Below are 19,268 nucleotides of genomic sequence, written 5' to 3' on the forward strand. Positions count from 1 at the left end.
TCACCCAGCTGGCTTCAAGTGGAGGTGTGGGGAATCAAACCCAGTTCTTCGGATTATAACTACACCAAACTGACTCTACATGGGAAGGAGGAGACACACACGCACTGCCCTGAATTCCTTGGAGAAAGACTGGGCTAAAAGTGTGATAAGTATCTGCTGAGATCCTTGTCACAGGTGAGGCCTAGCTGTTTGCACTTCTTCCCCACTTTTCCTGTGTTCTTCTTTCTCCTGCACCAGTGTCAGGGTGCTTTGCCCTGAACTCTTTCTTTCTTCCTTTCTCTCACAGTTCAGGACAGTTTCTCTTTGTTCCTTTCAGATGAGAGATCTCATGTGTGCCAGTTTTCATGCTCTCTCTCGTTTCTGGGACACTGGAATAGAAAATGGGTCTCCCTCATTTCAGTGTCCATCTGTCTCTCTCCAGTTGACACAATCGCTCCTCTCTAGGCAGGGTGCCAGCTGACTGCACAAGCTCCTCTGCCTGTGAGCAGTGGGCTTCCCTGCCCTTCCTTGCCCCTCTCTCTGGTATACTTTTGGCGGCTTTATCCTTCCCTGCCTTTGAAGAAAGGCACAGAGGCAGGAGATACTCGGGCACAAGGGTGGGAAAAGGTACTCAGGCAGCAAAGATGGGAGGGAAGGAGGAGGAGCGGAGGGGTGGTGGTGAACCGGCCAGCCTCTCCGACTTTCAAACAACTCTCCCCCGGTGCCCAGTTTGCAGCCTGCGACTTGAGCACCGGGAGAGGTTCTGAACGGCCCTTCTTTGGAAATCTGGAGCCCCGCGGGATCCCTGGCTGCCAGTATTCCACTAGCCCCCTTCGCCACGGAGGGCAGTGCATGGGAACCAGGTTGGATGGGATGTACGGTGAGCCTGGTGTGCTGCGAGGAGGACCCTCGGCCCCTGCTGTCTCTCTCCCTCAGACATGAAGGGAAAGCCGCGAGGGAGCGCGGGAAGCAGCTGTTGAGGGTAAGTGAGCTCCGCGCCAGCGTTCTGAGGGAAGCGGTAACTCTTCAGGTGGGACGGGGCAGAGGAGAAACGCCGGGCAAGAGGAGGACCCTGGCTTTACCAGAGGAGTCAGGGACGTTTACAGGTGAGGAATCGGAGGAGGGGAGGGCGGCGGCGCTCAAGGGAAACAATAAGGGAAACTTGAAAACACGGGGGTGGGTTGAGAGCTAGAAGAGGCAGCCAGTCGCCGCAAACAGATGACTGAAGCATTGTGCAGAAACTCTGGGGGTCATCCGGCACTTTCCGGAGGCCAGTTAAGCAGTGAGGTGCCACTGCCGGTGCTATTTGCACAACGTATTGGGTACTGCCCAGCGCCGTCATGGCTTTTGGTCCCCCTGAACTGACTCTTATCCACCTGAAAAGCCAGTTGTGTGCATTCCAGTGCCACAGCCTGCTGAACTCAGCATGGACCAGCTTTTGACACATGTTCTTCAACTAGGATATGAAACTGAAGATATCAAAGGTGCAAAAGGTTATGTGAATCCCCTTGTAACTCTCCTTGTCAGCCTGATGCCATCCCTCTGCCTATTTGCAGCTTAACAGCAGGTGAAAGTCACATTGAAGTAGTGCTGGATTTTTTGGCAGATGTTCTTTGTGGAAGTCGCATGGCAGTAGTAGCAGTGTCAGAAAACCCTTTCCAGCACAACGGGGCACAGACTGATCCAAACACTCCTGCAACCATTTGGATTGATGAGCACATGTAGGAAGGCTACTTGTTTGGCAGAGAATCAGTGGTGAGAAGGAAGGAATTAAAGCTGAGCTGAAGGATATGACTGGAAATCCAGATGTTTAATTTGGCCTTAGCCCTCAGCTCTAATGCTCTCCTTTCCACATTTGTTTCTCTGCCAAATAAGTGACACGTTTATATCTGTTCATTAGTCCAAACTGTTGCAGTGATGTTTTTGGATCCACTTGTGCCCTGTTACGATCTGTATTAGGAACTAGATTGGAGCCAAGTCACTGGGGAAGAAAGGTTAATCCCTCCAGCTGTGTAATTTCTCCAACTAAAAATGGCCTTTCTGAAGCTGCTTTTACATCCTAGTAGGGGGAAAGACTTTCTTTTCCCTCTACAGGCTTAAACCACCCCTGCATGAGGTGCATTTCTGATTGGGGAAATGGTACAAGTGAGGAATGCTGCAGCCCTGATCCATAACCTCCTAATGGCTACTCTTTATAGCCAAATCAAATTTTGGGAGTTTCAGTTATGCAACTGCAGCCTCACATGTGGTTGACCATTTCCCTTTCCCCTTTAACTGACAGCCTAAGTATACAACCCACTTTTCCCAGATATGTCCTTAGGTCAGGTTGACAGACATGGTCATGAGCTCCAATCTTCCCAGGTGTTCATGGACCTGATTCATATTGGAACCATGGTACACAGGGAGAAAGGGCTTACGCCTTCTCCTTGTGCCATTTCACTGACCTGAAATGGCCCCATGGAGTCTCTACTTGCTCCACTGTGGAAAGGTTGGCCATTTTGGGATGGAAAAACAGTGTTGGTGGAAAGCTTAACTCCCAATCTGAATTGGGCCCTTATGTATCTGGGAAGCTTGGAACTCCAAGACTGTGCCTGTTGGAGGTACCCAGGAAAAGTGTATCATGTAGTTAGGCCCTAGTTGTCATCTGCTCTCAGCAATCTGCTTCTTGAGGCATGCTGAGTCCCCCTAATTAGACCATTTTTTTCTGTTAGTTAATATACAAAGTTGTATTTTTCTGTATACCTGCATGTGGAGAAACTCCCACCTCATCTAGCTTGATCAACCTACTTTAGGTGATGATGATATCATAATGATGATGATGGTCTAGCTATAGCAGCATTCCGTGCCTAATGAACATGCAGTATCTTGGATAGTTTGAAAAAAATGCTCTTCCAGTGTCTCTTGCAGATGTTTTGCGTATTTGTGTTGGAGCAGAAGGTTGGAATAGAATAGATGGCTCACTAGATCTCCAACTTGATGATTCTCTACCTTTTTTTCTTGTTTTGAATCGCCTTCAAAAACAGGAATAGTAGCCACAGCTGCATTTGGGAGGGAGGATGGGCCCAGAATAGAAAGCATCATTAAGAAAGCCCACTGAAGTCTTGAGGCCAGCTTTATTCCTTATATAAATATGGGCACAGTACCAAAGGGTGTGGCCGTGTGTCACCTATAGTGTTGATGAATCCTTGATGTTAAAAATTTCTAACCGGAAGGTAGCCTCTTTCTATTTTAAGTCCCTCAGGGTCTATACTTAAGCTAAAGTGTACAACTATGGAGCTATTTTGGGGTAAAATTTCCTTTGCTTGGGAAAGAGACTAACATACTAGCTAGGTCACTTTAGAGGGCCAAACCAGATGAGACACTGGGAGTTCTGTGTACAGAAGCAGTTTGTTAAATAGAAAGAAAGTGGGACCCTGACTCAGATTGGAACTGTTGTGGGGGGTTTAGAAGTCGTATCTTTCTCCCCATGTTGTTTTCTCAACTTGAAATAGCCCTGTGGAGCTGATGTTTTCTCTGTTGGAACAAAGAGCAGGACTATTTCAGGTCATGGAAATGATACAGGAGGAAAACCCTCCTCCTCTGCCACAGCCCTCATCTCAATCACTGTTCTGCGCATCTCCTTTGTTGTTGTTGTTGCTTTTAAAAAAACCCTTGGGAGCATGGAACTCCCAGTGTCTGTGGGTTAACATCTTTAGAGTATGTTTGGAGGCTGAGAGCTATTGTGATATTGTGTGGGAAAAGGTGGTACTTGGGTTAGGGAGACATTACTACTTAGCTACGCAGCTCATTGGTCAGACTTGGAAAAGTCACTAACCTAGTTACAACCTACATGACACAGGCAGGTTTACCAGTTGGGGCTTGGAGTTCTCCTGGAATTACAACTGATCTCTAGACTGCATGAGTTCAACAAGAGGAAATGGCAGCTTCAGAGGGTGAACTATATGGCTTCACATCCCTGCTGAGTTCCCTCTCCTCTCCAAACTCCACCATTCCCAGGCATTGCCCCAAAATCTCCAGGAATTTCTCCAGCTGGAGTTGGTAACCCTACACATAGGACTATAGTGAGCATAAAATGGCTTAAGTCCCTAAATGCCTTATGAAGGGCAGGATACAAGCATGATAAATAAAACAAATCGAGGTTTTTGGGAGGATGCGGGAGAATCTGTTTGATGAGAATCTATAAAACTTTGTGTCAGCATTAGCTATACAGGATGGGAGGGTGGGTTCTGTGAAGAATATTCTGCAAGGTGCTAATGGAATTAGAAGTGATTATTCTATGAGTCCTTGAAGTGCTGAAGTGGAGGATGCCTGCCAGCCTATTGCTACCTTTTGCTCAAGGCCACAGCATGGTGCAGGGTGATCTGGGGCGCATTAGGGTCACCACCAGCCTCCGGGTGGGGCCTGGAGATCTCCCAGGATTACAACTGACCTCCTGTCTACAGAGGTCAGTTCCCCTGGAGAAAATGACTGCTTTGGAGCATGGACCCTGTGGCATTATATCCCATTGAGGTCCCTCACCAAACCCCACCCTCCCCAGGAATTTCCCAACCCAGAGTTGGCAACCGTATAGGGGAATAGAGGTTGGCTCCAGCTGCAGTTCTGTGATCATGATATGGGGGTGTGGGTTTTTTTGACATTTCAGAAATAAAAAAGACATTTTTTTTTCATAATTACCTTGTATGTATGAGATTGGATCATACTTCCGTGTACAAGGGCCATGTTACAAGATTGTACCAGGCCCAGAGAAATGGTGCTTGAACCTTGTTTGTTCATCTTGGTGATTAAACCCCCCAGACTTATGGGGGACAAGGATACAGAAAGATCACTTAGGAAAAGGTCTGATAAATCATTAGCAGGCAACCATGTGCCTGCACACATATCATATAATAAGCAGGCCTTCTCTCTACATGGGAATGGAAACCTGCATGCAGTTGGTCTTGGGAGAAAGGACCCAAGAGTGAGCATTCCATCTTCTTCTTCCTGTACCTTGCTATGGAGAAACAAATATTGCCTATGTGGCTTGTTGCTGCCCTGCTGAACCTCCTCATTCTCTAGTGTACATTTGAATCTAATGAAATGACTCTCCACAGTCATCACTCCTGGTTATGGGATTGTGTCTGCCCTGTCCATGCCATCTGTGTCCTCAAGTCTTGCTCCAGAGGATTACAAGGAATTGGTTGATTTTCAAAGCCAGGCTATCTGGTGGTTCCTCTTTGGCTTTAATCCACATCATTCTGTTTTGCCATTGTTAAATTCCAGCAGCAACATGACATGGCTTAATGCAATCTGAACAATATACTGCCTCCTAAGCCTTTTGTAGTTGTTGTTTTACATACAGGCATTGAGGAGGAGGAATAGGTGCATTTTCATTGAGTGATGTCACTGAAGGAGCACATGTCTGGACTGTAGCCAATAAACCCACAGGCATAAGGCTTGAGAAAGGGCCCAACAACATGAGATGCTGAAGTTCCCTGACTAGAGCACCAGCTGCATGATATTCAGCCTCAAAAACAGCTTGGGGGTGAATCTGGACTGCAGTGCTGTGAAAGGGGAAATTAAATTTTCTCTTCAAGACATTTCTCAATTGAACATGCCACCCCCCCCGTCAGTTTTCAACCCCAGGAGGGAAAGCAGATAGGTACAACATGAGCAGCTGCTTTTCCCCCCACCACAGCTAAAAGCAGCACTAGGGACCATTTTTGGGGGGGGCGGGGGCGGGGTCAGAGTTAAATTCCTCCCTTCCACAGTGCCACAGCTGAGATCAAGACTCTCTACCCCAGAAGCCTATATCCCTTTTCAGACATTATAGTTCATGTGAACAGGGAGACCAGTAACTTCAAATAGGTCTGTCTGATATGTGCAGTTGCCATGGTGTCTGAAAAGTGGTATCATGGATTTTCATCTCTGGTACACATGAACCAGAACTGTGAAAAATCAAGGTTTTATGTAGCATGTACAGAGGCTGGGCTTGTATGCAAAATCTCTGTGTTGCCACTTTTAGACAGCAGGGCAAGAACATCATGTACTGGGAGGGCTGTGGACTGTGTGCAGTCCCAATATGTGCAGCCAATAAGCTCCCAAGAACACATGATAATAGTGTCTGAAAAGGGCTCATGTCATGTGTGAATGCCATTGATGCAAAACAGAAAGTGATTTATTATCAAGTGATTCAAGTCTTTAACTGTAAAACGCCATCAGTAGATAGTCCATGTCTCTGTCTACTCTCCTTCAAATGATCACCTTCTTTGTGAGGGGCATGATCCTTCCAAGAGCAGGACCTCTTTTCTTTTTTTTACCCTAGTGCAGCCTGCATTTGGATTATAAAGAGGCTTTTGTGCGCAGCAGGATTAGCCAGGATATTTACATTAGTGTTGAAAGCATTAATTGATAAGAATTCTCATAGTTTGGCCAAACAAAAGAGCAGCTTTGCTCAAGCACTCTGAGCTAGTAAAATCCCAGAATGGGGCACTGATCACTTTAATTTGTACCAAGCCAAGAATCTCGTTTGATTACCACAGGTGAATCCTACAAGATATGAGATAATAAAGAATGCCTTTGAACATGTACAGAATGCCTTCCCGATGCCACTGAACATCTGTACCTTGTTGACAAAATCATAGCACAACTGAACAGTGGCACAGTTCCCAGGTAGACTTGAACCTGAGCACCTCTTTCTCTTTTTAGAAATTATGTACTAGATATCCCAGCAGAGAATGCCAACTTGTCTGTCTGCACATAGAGCCTGCCACATTTTTTAGTGAGGCATCACCAGCATGTTATGAGATTAATTTCACTCCTTCTGATTAATCTCAGTCTGAAGATAATCCTTTGTTTGTGACATCTTGTTCAGTTGCTGTGGAAATCGTTAGGATCCATTTTCACTAGCAGGAGAGGCACTCTAGAAGAGGCTGAAGCAGAAGCTTATAAGCAGTAACGTATTTGCTTCCGGAGGGGTGCTGTGCTATGCTGCCAAAATGGGTCTCATTTCTAGATAAATCTGAAGTATTGGTTCCTCTTATAATTGAAATGGCTCCTTTTCAAAAAGCCTTCCACCTCAGTCTTGGGGCCCAAGAATGCTATGCTGTTTTTGTTAATTTCTGTCCACTGGCTTGAATTCTTCAGTTTCTAACAAATCTTTATCTGACTTAAAGCAAGATAGAGATGCTACCCTTTCTGTCTTTCAGCCCAGAGGTGGCTGCTTTTCAGTAATGGCAGAAGAACCATCATCCAGGCATCCAGATAGCAAATTGTTTACCAAAGAATACACGAAATTCTCCCTCTCGCCATGTGAGAATTACCACAAAAATGAATGGAACTTTGGAATGTCTGTTTTATTTCATCAACTCCTCAGATTCCATTTGCAGCAAATATGTATGTATTCAGCAAATTTATTTCAGCAAATATATATTTCAGCATATATATATATATATTTACTAGTTATATCTCCATTTATAACTGAGTGACAACTGAACTAAGAGGACAATCAGAAGTCCATGAACGTGTCCCCTACTATTTTTAATTAAAATTGTGTGGGGGACCAATTCAACCCAAGGCTATAGCATGGGTTGTGTGCAGGGGAGATCTCTGCATAAAATAAGGTGGCGATTGCAATGCCTCTATGATATCATTGGGAAGAAACTCCAAAGGAAGCTGCAGGCAGGGGGATAACAGAGGGGAGAAGCCACTGGTAGTCCCCTTCCCATCAACACAGGAGTCAGCAGACTAGCGAGAAAGACAGGAGCTATCTGGTAGAGGGGGAAAGTGCAGCATCATAAGTACGGCATCAGCAAATTCTAGGCAGCAATGGAGTAGGTATAACAGGCCTTCAAACCGCCCCCCCCCACTACTTTCTGATGCATCAGGGGAGGCACTGAAGGTTCTCAGGCTGATTACTAGAAATTGGGTGCAGGCACCATGACACCAAGCAAATGCTTCACTTTTTAAGGGTAAGCTTTTGTCGGGGGGGGGGGGGGAGATTTGGTCATCAATATTCCTGGGATACTGCAGGGAATCCTGTGGCATAGCAGAGCCCAAATATGGGTAAGGGGGATCTATCACCTTGAATGTGGGAAATGAGGTATAAAATATTTCAATAAAAATTAATAAATAAGAAACGCAGTCCCTAACTTTGGTGGGATCCAATAACAGCATTCCTCTAGCTATTACATGGCAGTCCACACTAGTGAGTGTCAAAATCTTCTGGCTCCAGTATGTACTGGGTGCCCCTCATCTTCTGAGGAGTTTTTATCCACTGGGTTTTCTTCCCAGATGGCTTGCACCTGTCTCACCACTGAAAGATCCCCTAAACTGGGAGGTTTATTCAGATTTAAACCCCCTCTGCACAGACCAGTTTCACCAGTTCAGTTCCCATAGAGCAGCATTTTTTCCATAACTATCTGCACCAGATTCGCTGCCATGAGTAGACACTCTGGCTACTATGCAGCTTTTCCGTGGCTTTCCTGGGGAGCTCTTATACCCCAACTTTTTTAAAAAATCAATTTTCCAGTCTATTTCCCCATGCATACATTTTATCCTGTCTTTTAGCAGCGTTCCACTCTCTTCTGCCCCCCTCCCACCTTCTGCCAGCCCACTTCATTGTGATTGCCCACTGTTGTCTACCCAGCCACTCCCTTCCCCTCCTTTCCATCCCTTCCCCAACCCCTCTTTCCTCTCCGTTTTCCTTTCCACTTTTTTTTTAAAAAAAAAATTAAAATCCAGCATAGGATTAATGCTCTGATGGGTTGAGAGGAAGAAATCTAGGAAATAGATTGATCCAGTGTTCCAGCAATGCATCAATTCATTGCATGTGCAAGAAGAAGAGAAAAGAAAAGAAAAAAGAAAAAAAGGAAAAGGCTGGTGCTGTTATATCATTGATGATGGCATTTGTGTTGAAAGCGCCATCAATCCCAATGCATGTTGACTAAAAAGTATGGCACCACACTAACCAAACATGAGAGGTGTGAAAGGGCCTAGACAAGCTGATTCTATGCCTTTTAACTTGACTTCTGGGGAGTTATGTTCCCAGTGCAGAAGGGGCTTCTGGTACCTTCTAAGGGATGGTGGTGATGTGTGGGGAGGATCCAGCATCCTAGGCTAAAGAAGTTGGCTCTCCTTTTCTCTACATTATCTTTCCATGTCCACTAGTGAATGATTAATTCTTCTAACAGTAAATGAATTATTCTCTGTTGCCAGTCATGGAGCTGTAGTCCTCTGGATCTAGAAGCCAATAGTAAGCATACACAGCAGGAAAGCTGGGGCTGGAGATTTGTACAGCTTTGGCTGTTGGAAAACCCAGCCCAGGGTGATGGCAATTTGTTCCTTATTGCGAGTGGAGCATTAGGCTGACTAGGTTGTCCAGCTATGACCAGGGGCCTTGCTGCATTTCCAATGATGAGATTTCCCTCAAAAGGCATATTCCTTCAAAAGTCTGATCCAGAGTGAGTTTACCAACCTTCAATCTGTGATTTTACAATGATACCCCTGCAGGGTTTTTCCTGAAAGCCCCTTCTCTCTAAACTAGAGGAACTAAAACTTGTAGTGCACGCTGCCTCCATAATAAAGATCTATTTAACAAGTCTATGTTTGATGTCTGGGCTGTCAATGTCTACCAAGTTCTTTCAGATGTTTTACTGGTAGAGGTAGAAGAGCATGAAAGCTGCAAATTTTCTCATATAATGCCCCTTTAAATGTTCAGCCTTGATGCCTCCCTTCCCATCAGTGGGGGAGGGGGAACTGATCCTTCAGAGATTTATGCAATCTATCATGAAAACATAATTGAACTCTTTCCTGAAAGAGTCTGAGATGTACTCCGTTCATGGGATCTTTAACTTCATATATTTTTATTTTTTATTTGTTTATTTTATCGTATTTGTATTCCGCCCTCCCTGCAAGCAGGCTCAGGGTGGATAACAGCATTAAAAACATTTTAAAAATTCCATATAAAACATTTAAAAGCATCATACAAAAATATAAAAATAGCAGCACTCTTTTTCTTGATGGCGGCAATACAGTTAATAACAAATAGTGCAACAATAGAACATGGCAGCAGCTTCAAAACAGTGGTAGGCAGCTCTCATAGGGAGGGGGGTAGATGTTATATCCTCCAGCCAGTGGAGACCCAGCCTCATCCATAAGCCTGGTGGAACAACTCTGTCTTACAGGCCCGGCAGAAAGATAGTAGATCCTGCAGGGCCCTGGTCTCGGTAGACAGAGCGTTCCACCAGGTAGGAGCCAGGACTGTGAAAGCTCTGGCTCTAGTTGAGGCCAGACGGGCCTCCTTGGAGCCAGGAACTGATAACAATTTCTTTTCTCCTGAGCGGAGGGTCCTCTGGGGAATATACGGGGAGAGATGGTCCCTCAGGTACAGATGTGCATCATTGTGCATCAGCAAAAATATGAATTATAACAACCAACACATGGCACACTGGCTTGAATGACCAGTCATGGGGATCTATCTGCCATGGACTGCCATCCTTAGAACTGACAAAATGGCCACAGCTTCATTTCCTGAGGTAATTGGAAGAAGACACTCTTGGCCAATGCCACAGAAAGGAGTAATTTGCAGAAATCAAAGGATAGATACAAACTTCTCACTTAAAGGGATTTTCCTTGCAAGGAACTCCTGGATTTCTTCAGGGAATGGCTAAAGATCTTGAAGGTAGAGATGTTAAAGGACATTGTGCTCCCCTCTTTTGATGAGGTTTAGTCGACCCTTGCAGACACATTTAAGAGCCTAGCAGTTATACTGGATCCAGCATTGCTGCTAGAGAAGCAAGTTAATGCAACTGCAAAAAAGTCATTCTTCCAACGCAGTCTAGCCCTAAACATGCCCCCCTACTTGACATGGCCACCTGGATTCACACCATGGTAATATTGAGACTAGACTACCATAATGCATTCTGCATATGTCTCCCCTTAAAGTCATCTTGGAGAGTCCAGTTGGTGCAGAATGCTGCAGCTCTGCTACCCACACATTGACTGGGCCAATGGGTGTTCGAATGGGGGGAGAGAAAATGAGTTTCTAGACTGTCTCAATGACTGTGCTATGGAACAGATGGTTACAGAACCTACTAGGGGAGAGGTGATCCTGGATTTGGTCCTCAGTAATGCTGAAGACCTGGTGAGAGATGTAAATGTGATTGCACCACTTGGGAACAGTGACCATAATGTTATTGAGTACAACATATGTATAAATAGGAAATTGCCTAATAAGACCAACACAGCCATGTTTAACTTCAAAAGGGGTAACTTTTCTGAGATGAGGGGGTACGTGAAGAAGAAACTGAAAGGGAAAGTAAAAAAGGTCAAAACACTTGGGGAATCTTGGAGACTATTTAAAACTACAATCCTGGAAGCTCAAATTAAATATATACCGCTGGTTAGGAAAGGCACAAATAGGTTTAGGAAAAGGCCAGCATGGTTAACAAGCAATGTAATAGAAGCTGTAAAAGGTAAAAAGGATTCTTTTAGGCAGTGGAAAACTAGTTGGAGTGAGGTTGATAAAAAGGAGCATAAGCTGTGGCAAAAAAAGTGCAAGTCTGTGATCAGACAGGCAAAAAGGGAATATGAGGAGCATATTGCAAAGAACATAAAGAAAAACAATAAACAATTCTTTAAATATATTAGAAGTAGGAAACCAGCTAGGGAGGCAGTGGGGCCCTTGGATGACCAAGGCGTAAAAGGATTACTAAAGGGTGATAGGGAAATGGCCGAGAAGCTGAATGCGTTCTTTGCTTCTGTCTTCACTGTGGAAGATAAGAAGTGCATGCCCACTCCGGAAGCACTGACTTTGGGAGGGGTTTTGAAAGACCTGAGTCACATTGAGGTGACGAGAGAGGAGGTTATGCGACTGCTAGATAATTTAAAAACTGATAAATCACCGGGCCCAGATGGCATACATCCAAGAGTTCTGAAAGAACTCAAGTGTGAACTTGTAGATCTCCTCACAAAAATATGTAATCTGTCATTAAACTCTGCATCTGTTCCTGAGGACTGGAAGGTAGCTAATGTTGTCCCCATCTTTAAAAAAGGTTCCAGGGGAGATCCGGGAAATTACAGGCCAGTCAGCCTGACGTCAATACCGGGTAAGTTGGTGGAAACTATTATCAAAAATAAAATTAGTGGGCACATTGATGACCAAAAGCTGATGAGGAAAACTCAGCATGGGTTCTGTAAGGGAAGATCTTGTCTCACCAATCTGTTAGAGTTCTTTGAGGGAGTGAACAAACAAGTGGACAAGGGAGACCCGATAGATATTGTTTATCTTGACTTCCAGAAAGCTTTTGACAAAGTTCCTCATCAAAGGCTCCTAAGTAAGCTCAGTAGCTATGGGATAAAGGGCCAAGTCCTCTTGTGGATCGAAAACTGGCTAATTAATAGGAAACAGAGAGTGAGTATAAACGGGCACTTCTCACAGTGGAGGGTGGTGAGCAGTGGGGTGCCACAGGGGTCGGTATTGGGTCCAATGCTTTTTAACTTGTTTATTAATGATTTGGAATTGGGATTAAGCAGTGAAGTGGCTAAATTTGCAGATGACACGAAATTGTTCAGGGTGGTGAAAGCCAGAGAGGATTGTGAGGCACTCCAAAGGGATCTGTCGAGGCTAGAAGAGTGGGCATCCATGTGGCAAATGAGGTTCAATGTAGCCAAGTGCAAAGTAATGCACATTGGAACCAAAAATCCAAAATATAAATACAAGTTGATGGGGTCTGAACTGGCGGAGACTGACCAAGAGAGAGATCTTGGAGTCATGATAGATAACTCACTAAAAATGTCAGCACAGTGTGCGACTGCCATAAAAAAAGCTAATGCTATGCTAGGGGTTATTAGGAAAGGGATTGAAAACAAATCAGCCGGTATCATAATGCCTCTGTATAAATCGATGGTGAGGCCTCATTTGGAGTACTGTGTACAGTTCTGGTTGCCACACCTTAAAAAAGATATCATAGCACTGGAAAAAGTACAGAGAAGGGCAACTAAAATGATTAAAGGGTTGGAACACTTTCCCTATGAGGAAAGATTGAGGCGCTTGGGGCTCTTTAGCCTGGAGAAAAGACGACTGAGGGGAGACATGATAGAGGTTTACAAGATAATGCACGGGTTAGAGAAGGTAGAGAAAGATGTGTTTTTCTCCCTTTCTCACAATACAAGAACTCGTGGGCACTCTATGAAATTATTGAGCAGTCGGGTTAGAACAGATAGAAGAAAATACTACTTTACACAAAGGGTGATAAACACATGGAATTCGTTGCCACAGGAGGTGGTGGCTGCTACAAGCATTGCCAGCTTCAAGAGGGGACTGGACAAATATATGGAGCAGAGGTCCATCAGTGGCTATTAGCCACAGGAGATAGATGGTATTCTCTTTGTGGGGAGGTGGTGCTCTGTTGTCTTGGTGCTGGAAGGAAGGCAGTGGGAGGGCTTCTGGTGTCCTGGCCTCACTGACAGTCCTTTAGATGGCACTGGATTTCTAGCCACTGTGTGTGACAGAATGTTGGACTGGATGGGCCACTGGCCTGATCCAACATGGCTTTGCTTATGTTCTTATGTTCTTATGTTCTATCAGGAGCCAGACAGAGCATGCACATTACTCCCATTCTACAGTCACTCTACTGGCTACCCATCAGTTACCAGGCTCAATTCAAGGTTTTGGCTATCACATACGAAGTGCTTCATGGCATTGGTCCCTCATATCTACAGGACTGCCTCTCCCCCTATGGCCCTCAACAACAGCTTTGTTTGTCTGTTCAGGGCTTCCTGCAGGTACCATCCTTCAAATGGGAAAAATCAACAACTGCCCATACAAACATTCTCTCTTATGGCCTCCATCTTTTGGAATGGCCTGTCTGATAAAGTTAGGAGGGCTCCCATTCTCCTAGCTTACTACAAACTATGCAACAATGAATTATGCAACAGAGATTTTCTGCACAGATAGGAGGACTGTACTGTAAGGGAGTGGTTTCAAAGAGATGCATTGGTAAAGGGGTAGGGAGGGACTGTAGACTATGCTACTATGTACTGTCTGTTGCTGTAAGTATGATCCTACAGGGTAGTTTCTATATTGTTTTATATGGAATTGTTTATATACTTTCAGCATTGTTTCAGCTGTGTATTGAATTTTAGCTTTTTTTCAGATCTCTGCAAATTTGCATTGGCAAACACTATTGTATTGTTTATTTCCCCAACAGGGACCTGGCATTTCTTGTTCACAGTGTTAACTATCTTACTAAAATCTAGAACTCCCTTTCCACTATAGATGTTATCTAGCTTTCCAAGACTAGTGCATGGCTTCTGTGTTTATCTTGATTAGATTTTTAAAAATGAGATACAGCTACTTATGATGTTCTCACCTCTCAGCCAAGTCCCAAATGCCCAACAGGCACTACAGGTACTCTGTAGAGAGGTACTCCATACTGGCACATACCCCTGAAAAAAAGCCCTACACTCAAGCATCTGAGAAAGGCTTTTGATTTAAATAACAAGATACAAAATGAGCAGCAGACACATTTCCAATCAGGAGCACAATCCATAATTTTAGAAAGAGCTGCCTAACTAATCCTGTTATTCGCTGCCTACTTACTACTATGAGACAATGCTCTTCATAAAGCAGTATTTCAGGCACCCAGATTCATTTCACAGTGGGGGGTGGGCATCTTCTCACCTCCATCACTGTGCACCATTTAAATAATGACCTGTGCAGTTCTGTGTATGCATGTTGTCATTTTGCGTTTTCCCTTCTTCTCTGCAAATGTCCAAGGCTACTATATTAACTACCCACAGTCCCTACTTACCCACAAACACATTTCTTCACTTCTGTGACTTCTCAGTGCATGTACATGTAGTCGAAGTCGAAGAGATGCATATGCCATCATCTCACAGCAGGACACCCTCATGCAGCTTCTTGCACAGAAACACTACCTGTATAGGAGATTTGTGATGTTTCGTGTACTCCACAGTATTAAGAACTAGTTCCATGTAAGCTTTGCCTTGTTGCATGAGTGCCCCTGGTTTTTAATGATTCAGCATTGCAGCAGGGCCCCAGCTGCAGTGGCTCAGCTCTCTTGCTGCAGCCTTTTGTAACTCAGAGTCCTGAATGGTGCAGCTGCATCACTTTACTGCATGCATAGTAGAATGAGCTTATTGAGAAATGGCCAGGGGGATTTCAGGACTTCCCATTGGCTTCTGTATTAGCCTTTATCTTTCTTAAACAGGGGGAATGAAATGGGAGGTGGGCTGTGTCAGCACAGCACAAAGACCCTGATTCTCAACCCAACCTAGTAAGAGCAGAACAATCAGGCAGGAGCTCAGAAAGACAGGCGAATAAAGAACCAGTTTGAGACTGCACTGTATTGGTTTTCTGGAGTTAACCCCTGGTGTTCCCAATAATTCCCTGTGTGCCTTTTCTCCCTTTAACCTCATCCACATTACTGACCTTTTATGGCTTGGCAATGTGACATTCGAGGGCTCCTGGCTGTGCTCCAATAATGGCCATTCAATGCATTTAGCAATTTTTTTTTTTTGCAGCATGCTGGTAAAGGATGTGATTCAGTGAATGTGGTTTCCAATCAGGGCTTTGTGTTTGTGTTTGTGCGTGGCACAAGCTTCAAGCTGTTAACTGCCCCTGCTTTCTTATTTTCTAAATAGAAGGCACTATAAATGTCTTTTTTTTTCCGGCTCACAAGCCACAAACCTCTCACTTTCTCCTCCAGGAAAATTGTCCTGCCCTCTGAAATAATGTGCTTTGGTAAACACTGCCCAGAGCAAGGAACAAGGGGAAGGAAAAAGCTTTCAGCCAAGTGGTGCCCCAGCACTGACTAGCTGATGGAGCATTCAATGCACAAGAGGTAGTATATTCCATGTACGCAGCTGCATTTTTCTAGGTGTGTGTATGGATAAAGTCTGTCCTAAAGTCTGTCCTAACAACCAGTTAGGGATAGATCAGTTGAGTCAGTCAGGAGTGGACTAGGATTTTAACAAAAGTGGAGCCAAGTGGTCCCTATGGAGTTGGGGTTATGGGAGAAGGACTGCTCAGCTGGTATTCAGACTGTGATAGTGATGGCAAGGGGTGTATTTAGTACCCCTGTTGCCATTGTTGCTATAGCCCATGATTGAACCAAGCAGGCCCTGTGGCATGGCCAGCCCTGCAGGGAGACCACTTGGCTCCACTTGCTACTGACCAGTAGTGGCCCCTGTGGCAGTGGCCTTCTGGGAACTTTCCCAGAAAATGTAATGGCTGGTCTGTCCTGGAGCCGGTCAAGCATTGGTACAAAAGAATGTTCACAGCTACAAGCAGGGGTGCACTGCCAAGTGGATCTAATTCTGAGCACTGCTTTGATAGGAGAGCATTTAGGAACCAGATGTAAGCTTCAGTGAGCTCTTTGGGGAAGAGTAGGGTACATTACAAGGATAACAATTGAAGTACTTGTACTACTTGCTATGTAGCAAAATCTGCCACTGACGTTTAGGAAGTAGAGCTTTGCACAGATGGTAGATGGTGATAGACAGGGTTGTCCCTCATTCTGTCTGCAGATCCCCATTTTCTAGCCAGGTAGACTTCACAAGGGCTTCTTTGTAAAAAAAAAATGACTGTAAACCAGACATAAGTGAGTGAAAGATAGAAGGGTTTCCTGCCTTGTGTGACACGAGCAATCAGGCATGCTAATTGCACAAGTTGTACAAGCTGTTACAAGCAACTAAAGAAAACCTCAGCTAGACAAAAATGGTAAATTCGACATATATTTATTGAATTGAGATTTTTTTGATGATTTTTTTTTTGTCTTACCAGCCTCCCCAGGCTTTAAAGGGGTGAGATATAACTTCACAAAATAATAACATGTAGTCTAAGAAAAGTGATCACCAAAAGCTCTGCTAATACCCTGATGACACCATATTGTACTGTGACAGCTACTAGTACAGGTTGTCACAATGTGTGTGGGAGAGAGGGCGGCAGAAACACAAAAAATAAACTTATTCATTCATTTCCTAATGAATAAGACAAAGATGCAAAGATGTACCCAAATGTTAAGCTAAATAGGATTGTGTGCGCCTTCTTGTGCTTGAGGTGGTTTCCCCCGTATTCCTAGACCAAACTCTCAAAAATAGGTGGGCAGCCAAGTTGGTCTGCAGTTGAAGAGCAAGATACGGGGTCCAACAGCACCTTAAAAACCAACTAGATTTCCAAAGTATGAGTTTTCAAGACGAAGGAAGCTTTGACTCTTGAAAACTCATACTTTGGAGATCTAGTTGGTCTTTAAGGTGCTGTTGGACCCTGTACTGTATCTTGCTCTTCAAAAATAAGAGTGGCAGCTGGTTGCATAATCCAAACCAAAAGCCATGCAATGCCTTTTATTAAGATCAGCCCAAATAACACAGAAGTCTTCAAGTTTTCAAGTTCTCAAAAACTTTTCATCAGCTACGCCTTTTTTTTAAGAGCAGGGTCGGAAAAAAATGGTTTCAGGTATTGACCTTGAAACTATTAGTCTGCTGTTGTTGGAGAGTCAGGCACAGTGCAGAGTTGATATTAGGCGCCTTGGCTTTATGGAAGGCCTATAGTCATGGGGGAGATAAATGCTCTGGGCTTCTATGGCTAAAGAACAAATCTAGACCTTAACCAAAAGTCATTGCTCCTTTTCTAACTCAGATTGTGTCCCCCTCTTCTCTTCTCAAAATTCATGCAGTACATGTGACAGTGCTTACCAATCATACACCAAGGATGAGAGGAAGTACTAGTTTCTGTTCAGAAGTGTTTTGGTGGAGGAGCAGAATGTTTTTATTTCACTCTGACAAAACTCTGGATTTTAGAATCTGCAATGGAGCCTAAGGCCTTTAAGTGTGTGTATGTGTTATGTGCCGTCAAGTCACCGTAAGTAAAGAAACATTTACAAACACCTTGGCTAAGATGCAGGAGGGGGAGACTTCAATGCTCATACTCCCCTTTTACTGTTAGACTCTCCAGATCCTCACTTCATATGCAAATAGGGCCAACATACGGAAAAAAAAACCCCATCTTGTTTGCAACTGTCATGCCCAGTATGGGGAAGGGCAATAGCTCCATGGTGGGGCACCAGCTTTTCATGCAGAGATTCTCTGGTTCAATATCTTGTTATCTCCAGTTAAAAAAAATCAGATAGTAAGTGATGTGAAAGACCTCTGCCTGAGACCCTGGAAAGGTATTGCCATTCAGAATAGATAATACTGACCTTGATGGGCCAACGGACTCTGGCACAATAAAAGGCAGCTTCATGTGAGTTTGACCCTTAGCCCCATCACAACACTTGACAGAAATCACTCTCCTTTGTATTTTCTTCACTGGAAAAAAAAACCTTTTAAAAGTTTAATTTTATGTTGAAATGAGGGAAAGGGCCAGCATGGCCACAGACGCTGGTATTAGCCAGTAAGCCAACTTTTATCTGTTTTGTCTTTCCCAGAGATAATTGTACCACAACTGTCCTCTGGTATGTGACTACAGAAACACCGGGGGTGTAAGTTTGGCCTTGGAAGACCAAAAACTGCTAGAATGGGAAGCCACCTCTCAGCATGGGTGCTGAATGACAGCACACTCAACCATTTTGTTTGATAGGACTGGCTTTCCCCTGGAAGGGACTGAGGCAAGCCTCCTGAGGCATTCCCAGTATGTCTGGCCAAGTAAAAATTTTGTCTTTCCATTTCCCTTTTTAAGTAGTTGTCATACATTTTTTTGGCACTTGAGCCAAAATATTGCCTGTTTCTGTGCTAGAAGTCTGTGTTCCTCCTAGTAAGCCCTGCATCACAACAATAAGCTGCTTTGGGGGTCATTGCCAAAGAAATATGCCAAGGAAGGGGCAAACTTAGAATGAAATTCTATTTATTTGTAGGTGGCTCTCTGTCTTTGGGGGCAAAAATATAAAATTGTAAATATGCGAACAGCCCAGAGCATGCAGAAGAGAGATCAAAGATATAAAAGCCCAGTTCATGATGAATAAGACAAATGCTGAACAATATATATTTCTTGAGAACAGATTGGATTGAAAAGTCAAAAGATTCTAGATTTCCCTGAGACATGGGAGAAGGGAATGTGATTAGTGCTACCACTGTGCTTGCAGCCATGAGGAAGAGGTGGAGGTGGCGGCAGCAGCGGCAGCAGCAGCTACGGTCTATGAAATGCAGAGGATTTGGCTGGGAGCCCGCCCCTAAGGGATTTGTCAATGACAGTTTATTTGAGATGAGAAAAGGGCAGGGATCATCTTGATTTGACATCATTTTTCATTATGGCCAATACTGTTAGTGCAGGGAGGAAGCACTGGTTAGCAAAT

General features: G+C 44.3%; 1 protein-coding gene across 7 annotated transcripts in view; it reads left to right on the forward strand.

The window, feature by feature from the left end:
* Positions 1 to 813: 813 nt before the first annotated feature.
* Positions 814 to 19,268, forward strand: part of TNS1 (tensin 1) — a 390,644-nt gene continuing 372,189 nt past the window's right edge. For all 7 annotated transcript variants that reach the window (XM_054971388.1, XM_054971389.1, XM_054971390.1 and 4 more), the window contains exon 1: positions 814 to 961. In XM_054971388.1, the coding sequence (XP_054827363.1) occupies positions 848 to 961 (114 nt within the window). In that variant the 5' untranslated portion in view covers positions 814 to 847. The remainder of the gene's footprint in view (positions 962 to 19,268) is intronic.

This window comes from Eublepharis macularius, chromosome 2 (genome assembly GCF_028583425.1).
Source record: "Eublepharis macularius isolate TG4126 chromosome 2, MPM_Emac_v1.0, whole genome shotgun sequence".
In the NCBI taxonomy this organism is placed as follows: domain Eukaryota; kingdom Metazoa; phylum Chordata; class Lepidosauria; order Squamata; family Eublepharidae; genus Eublepharis; species Eublepharis macularius.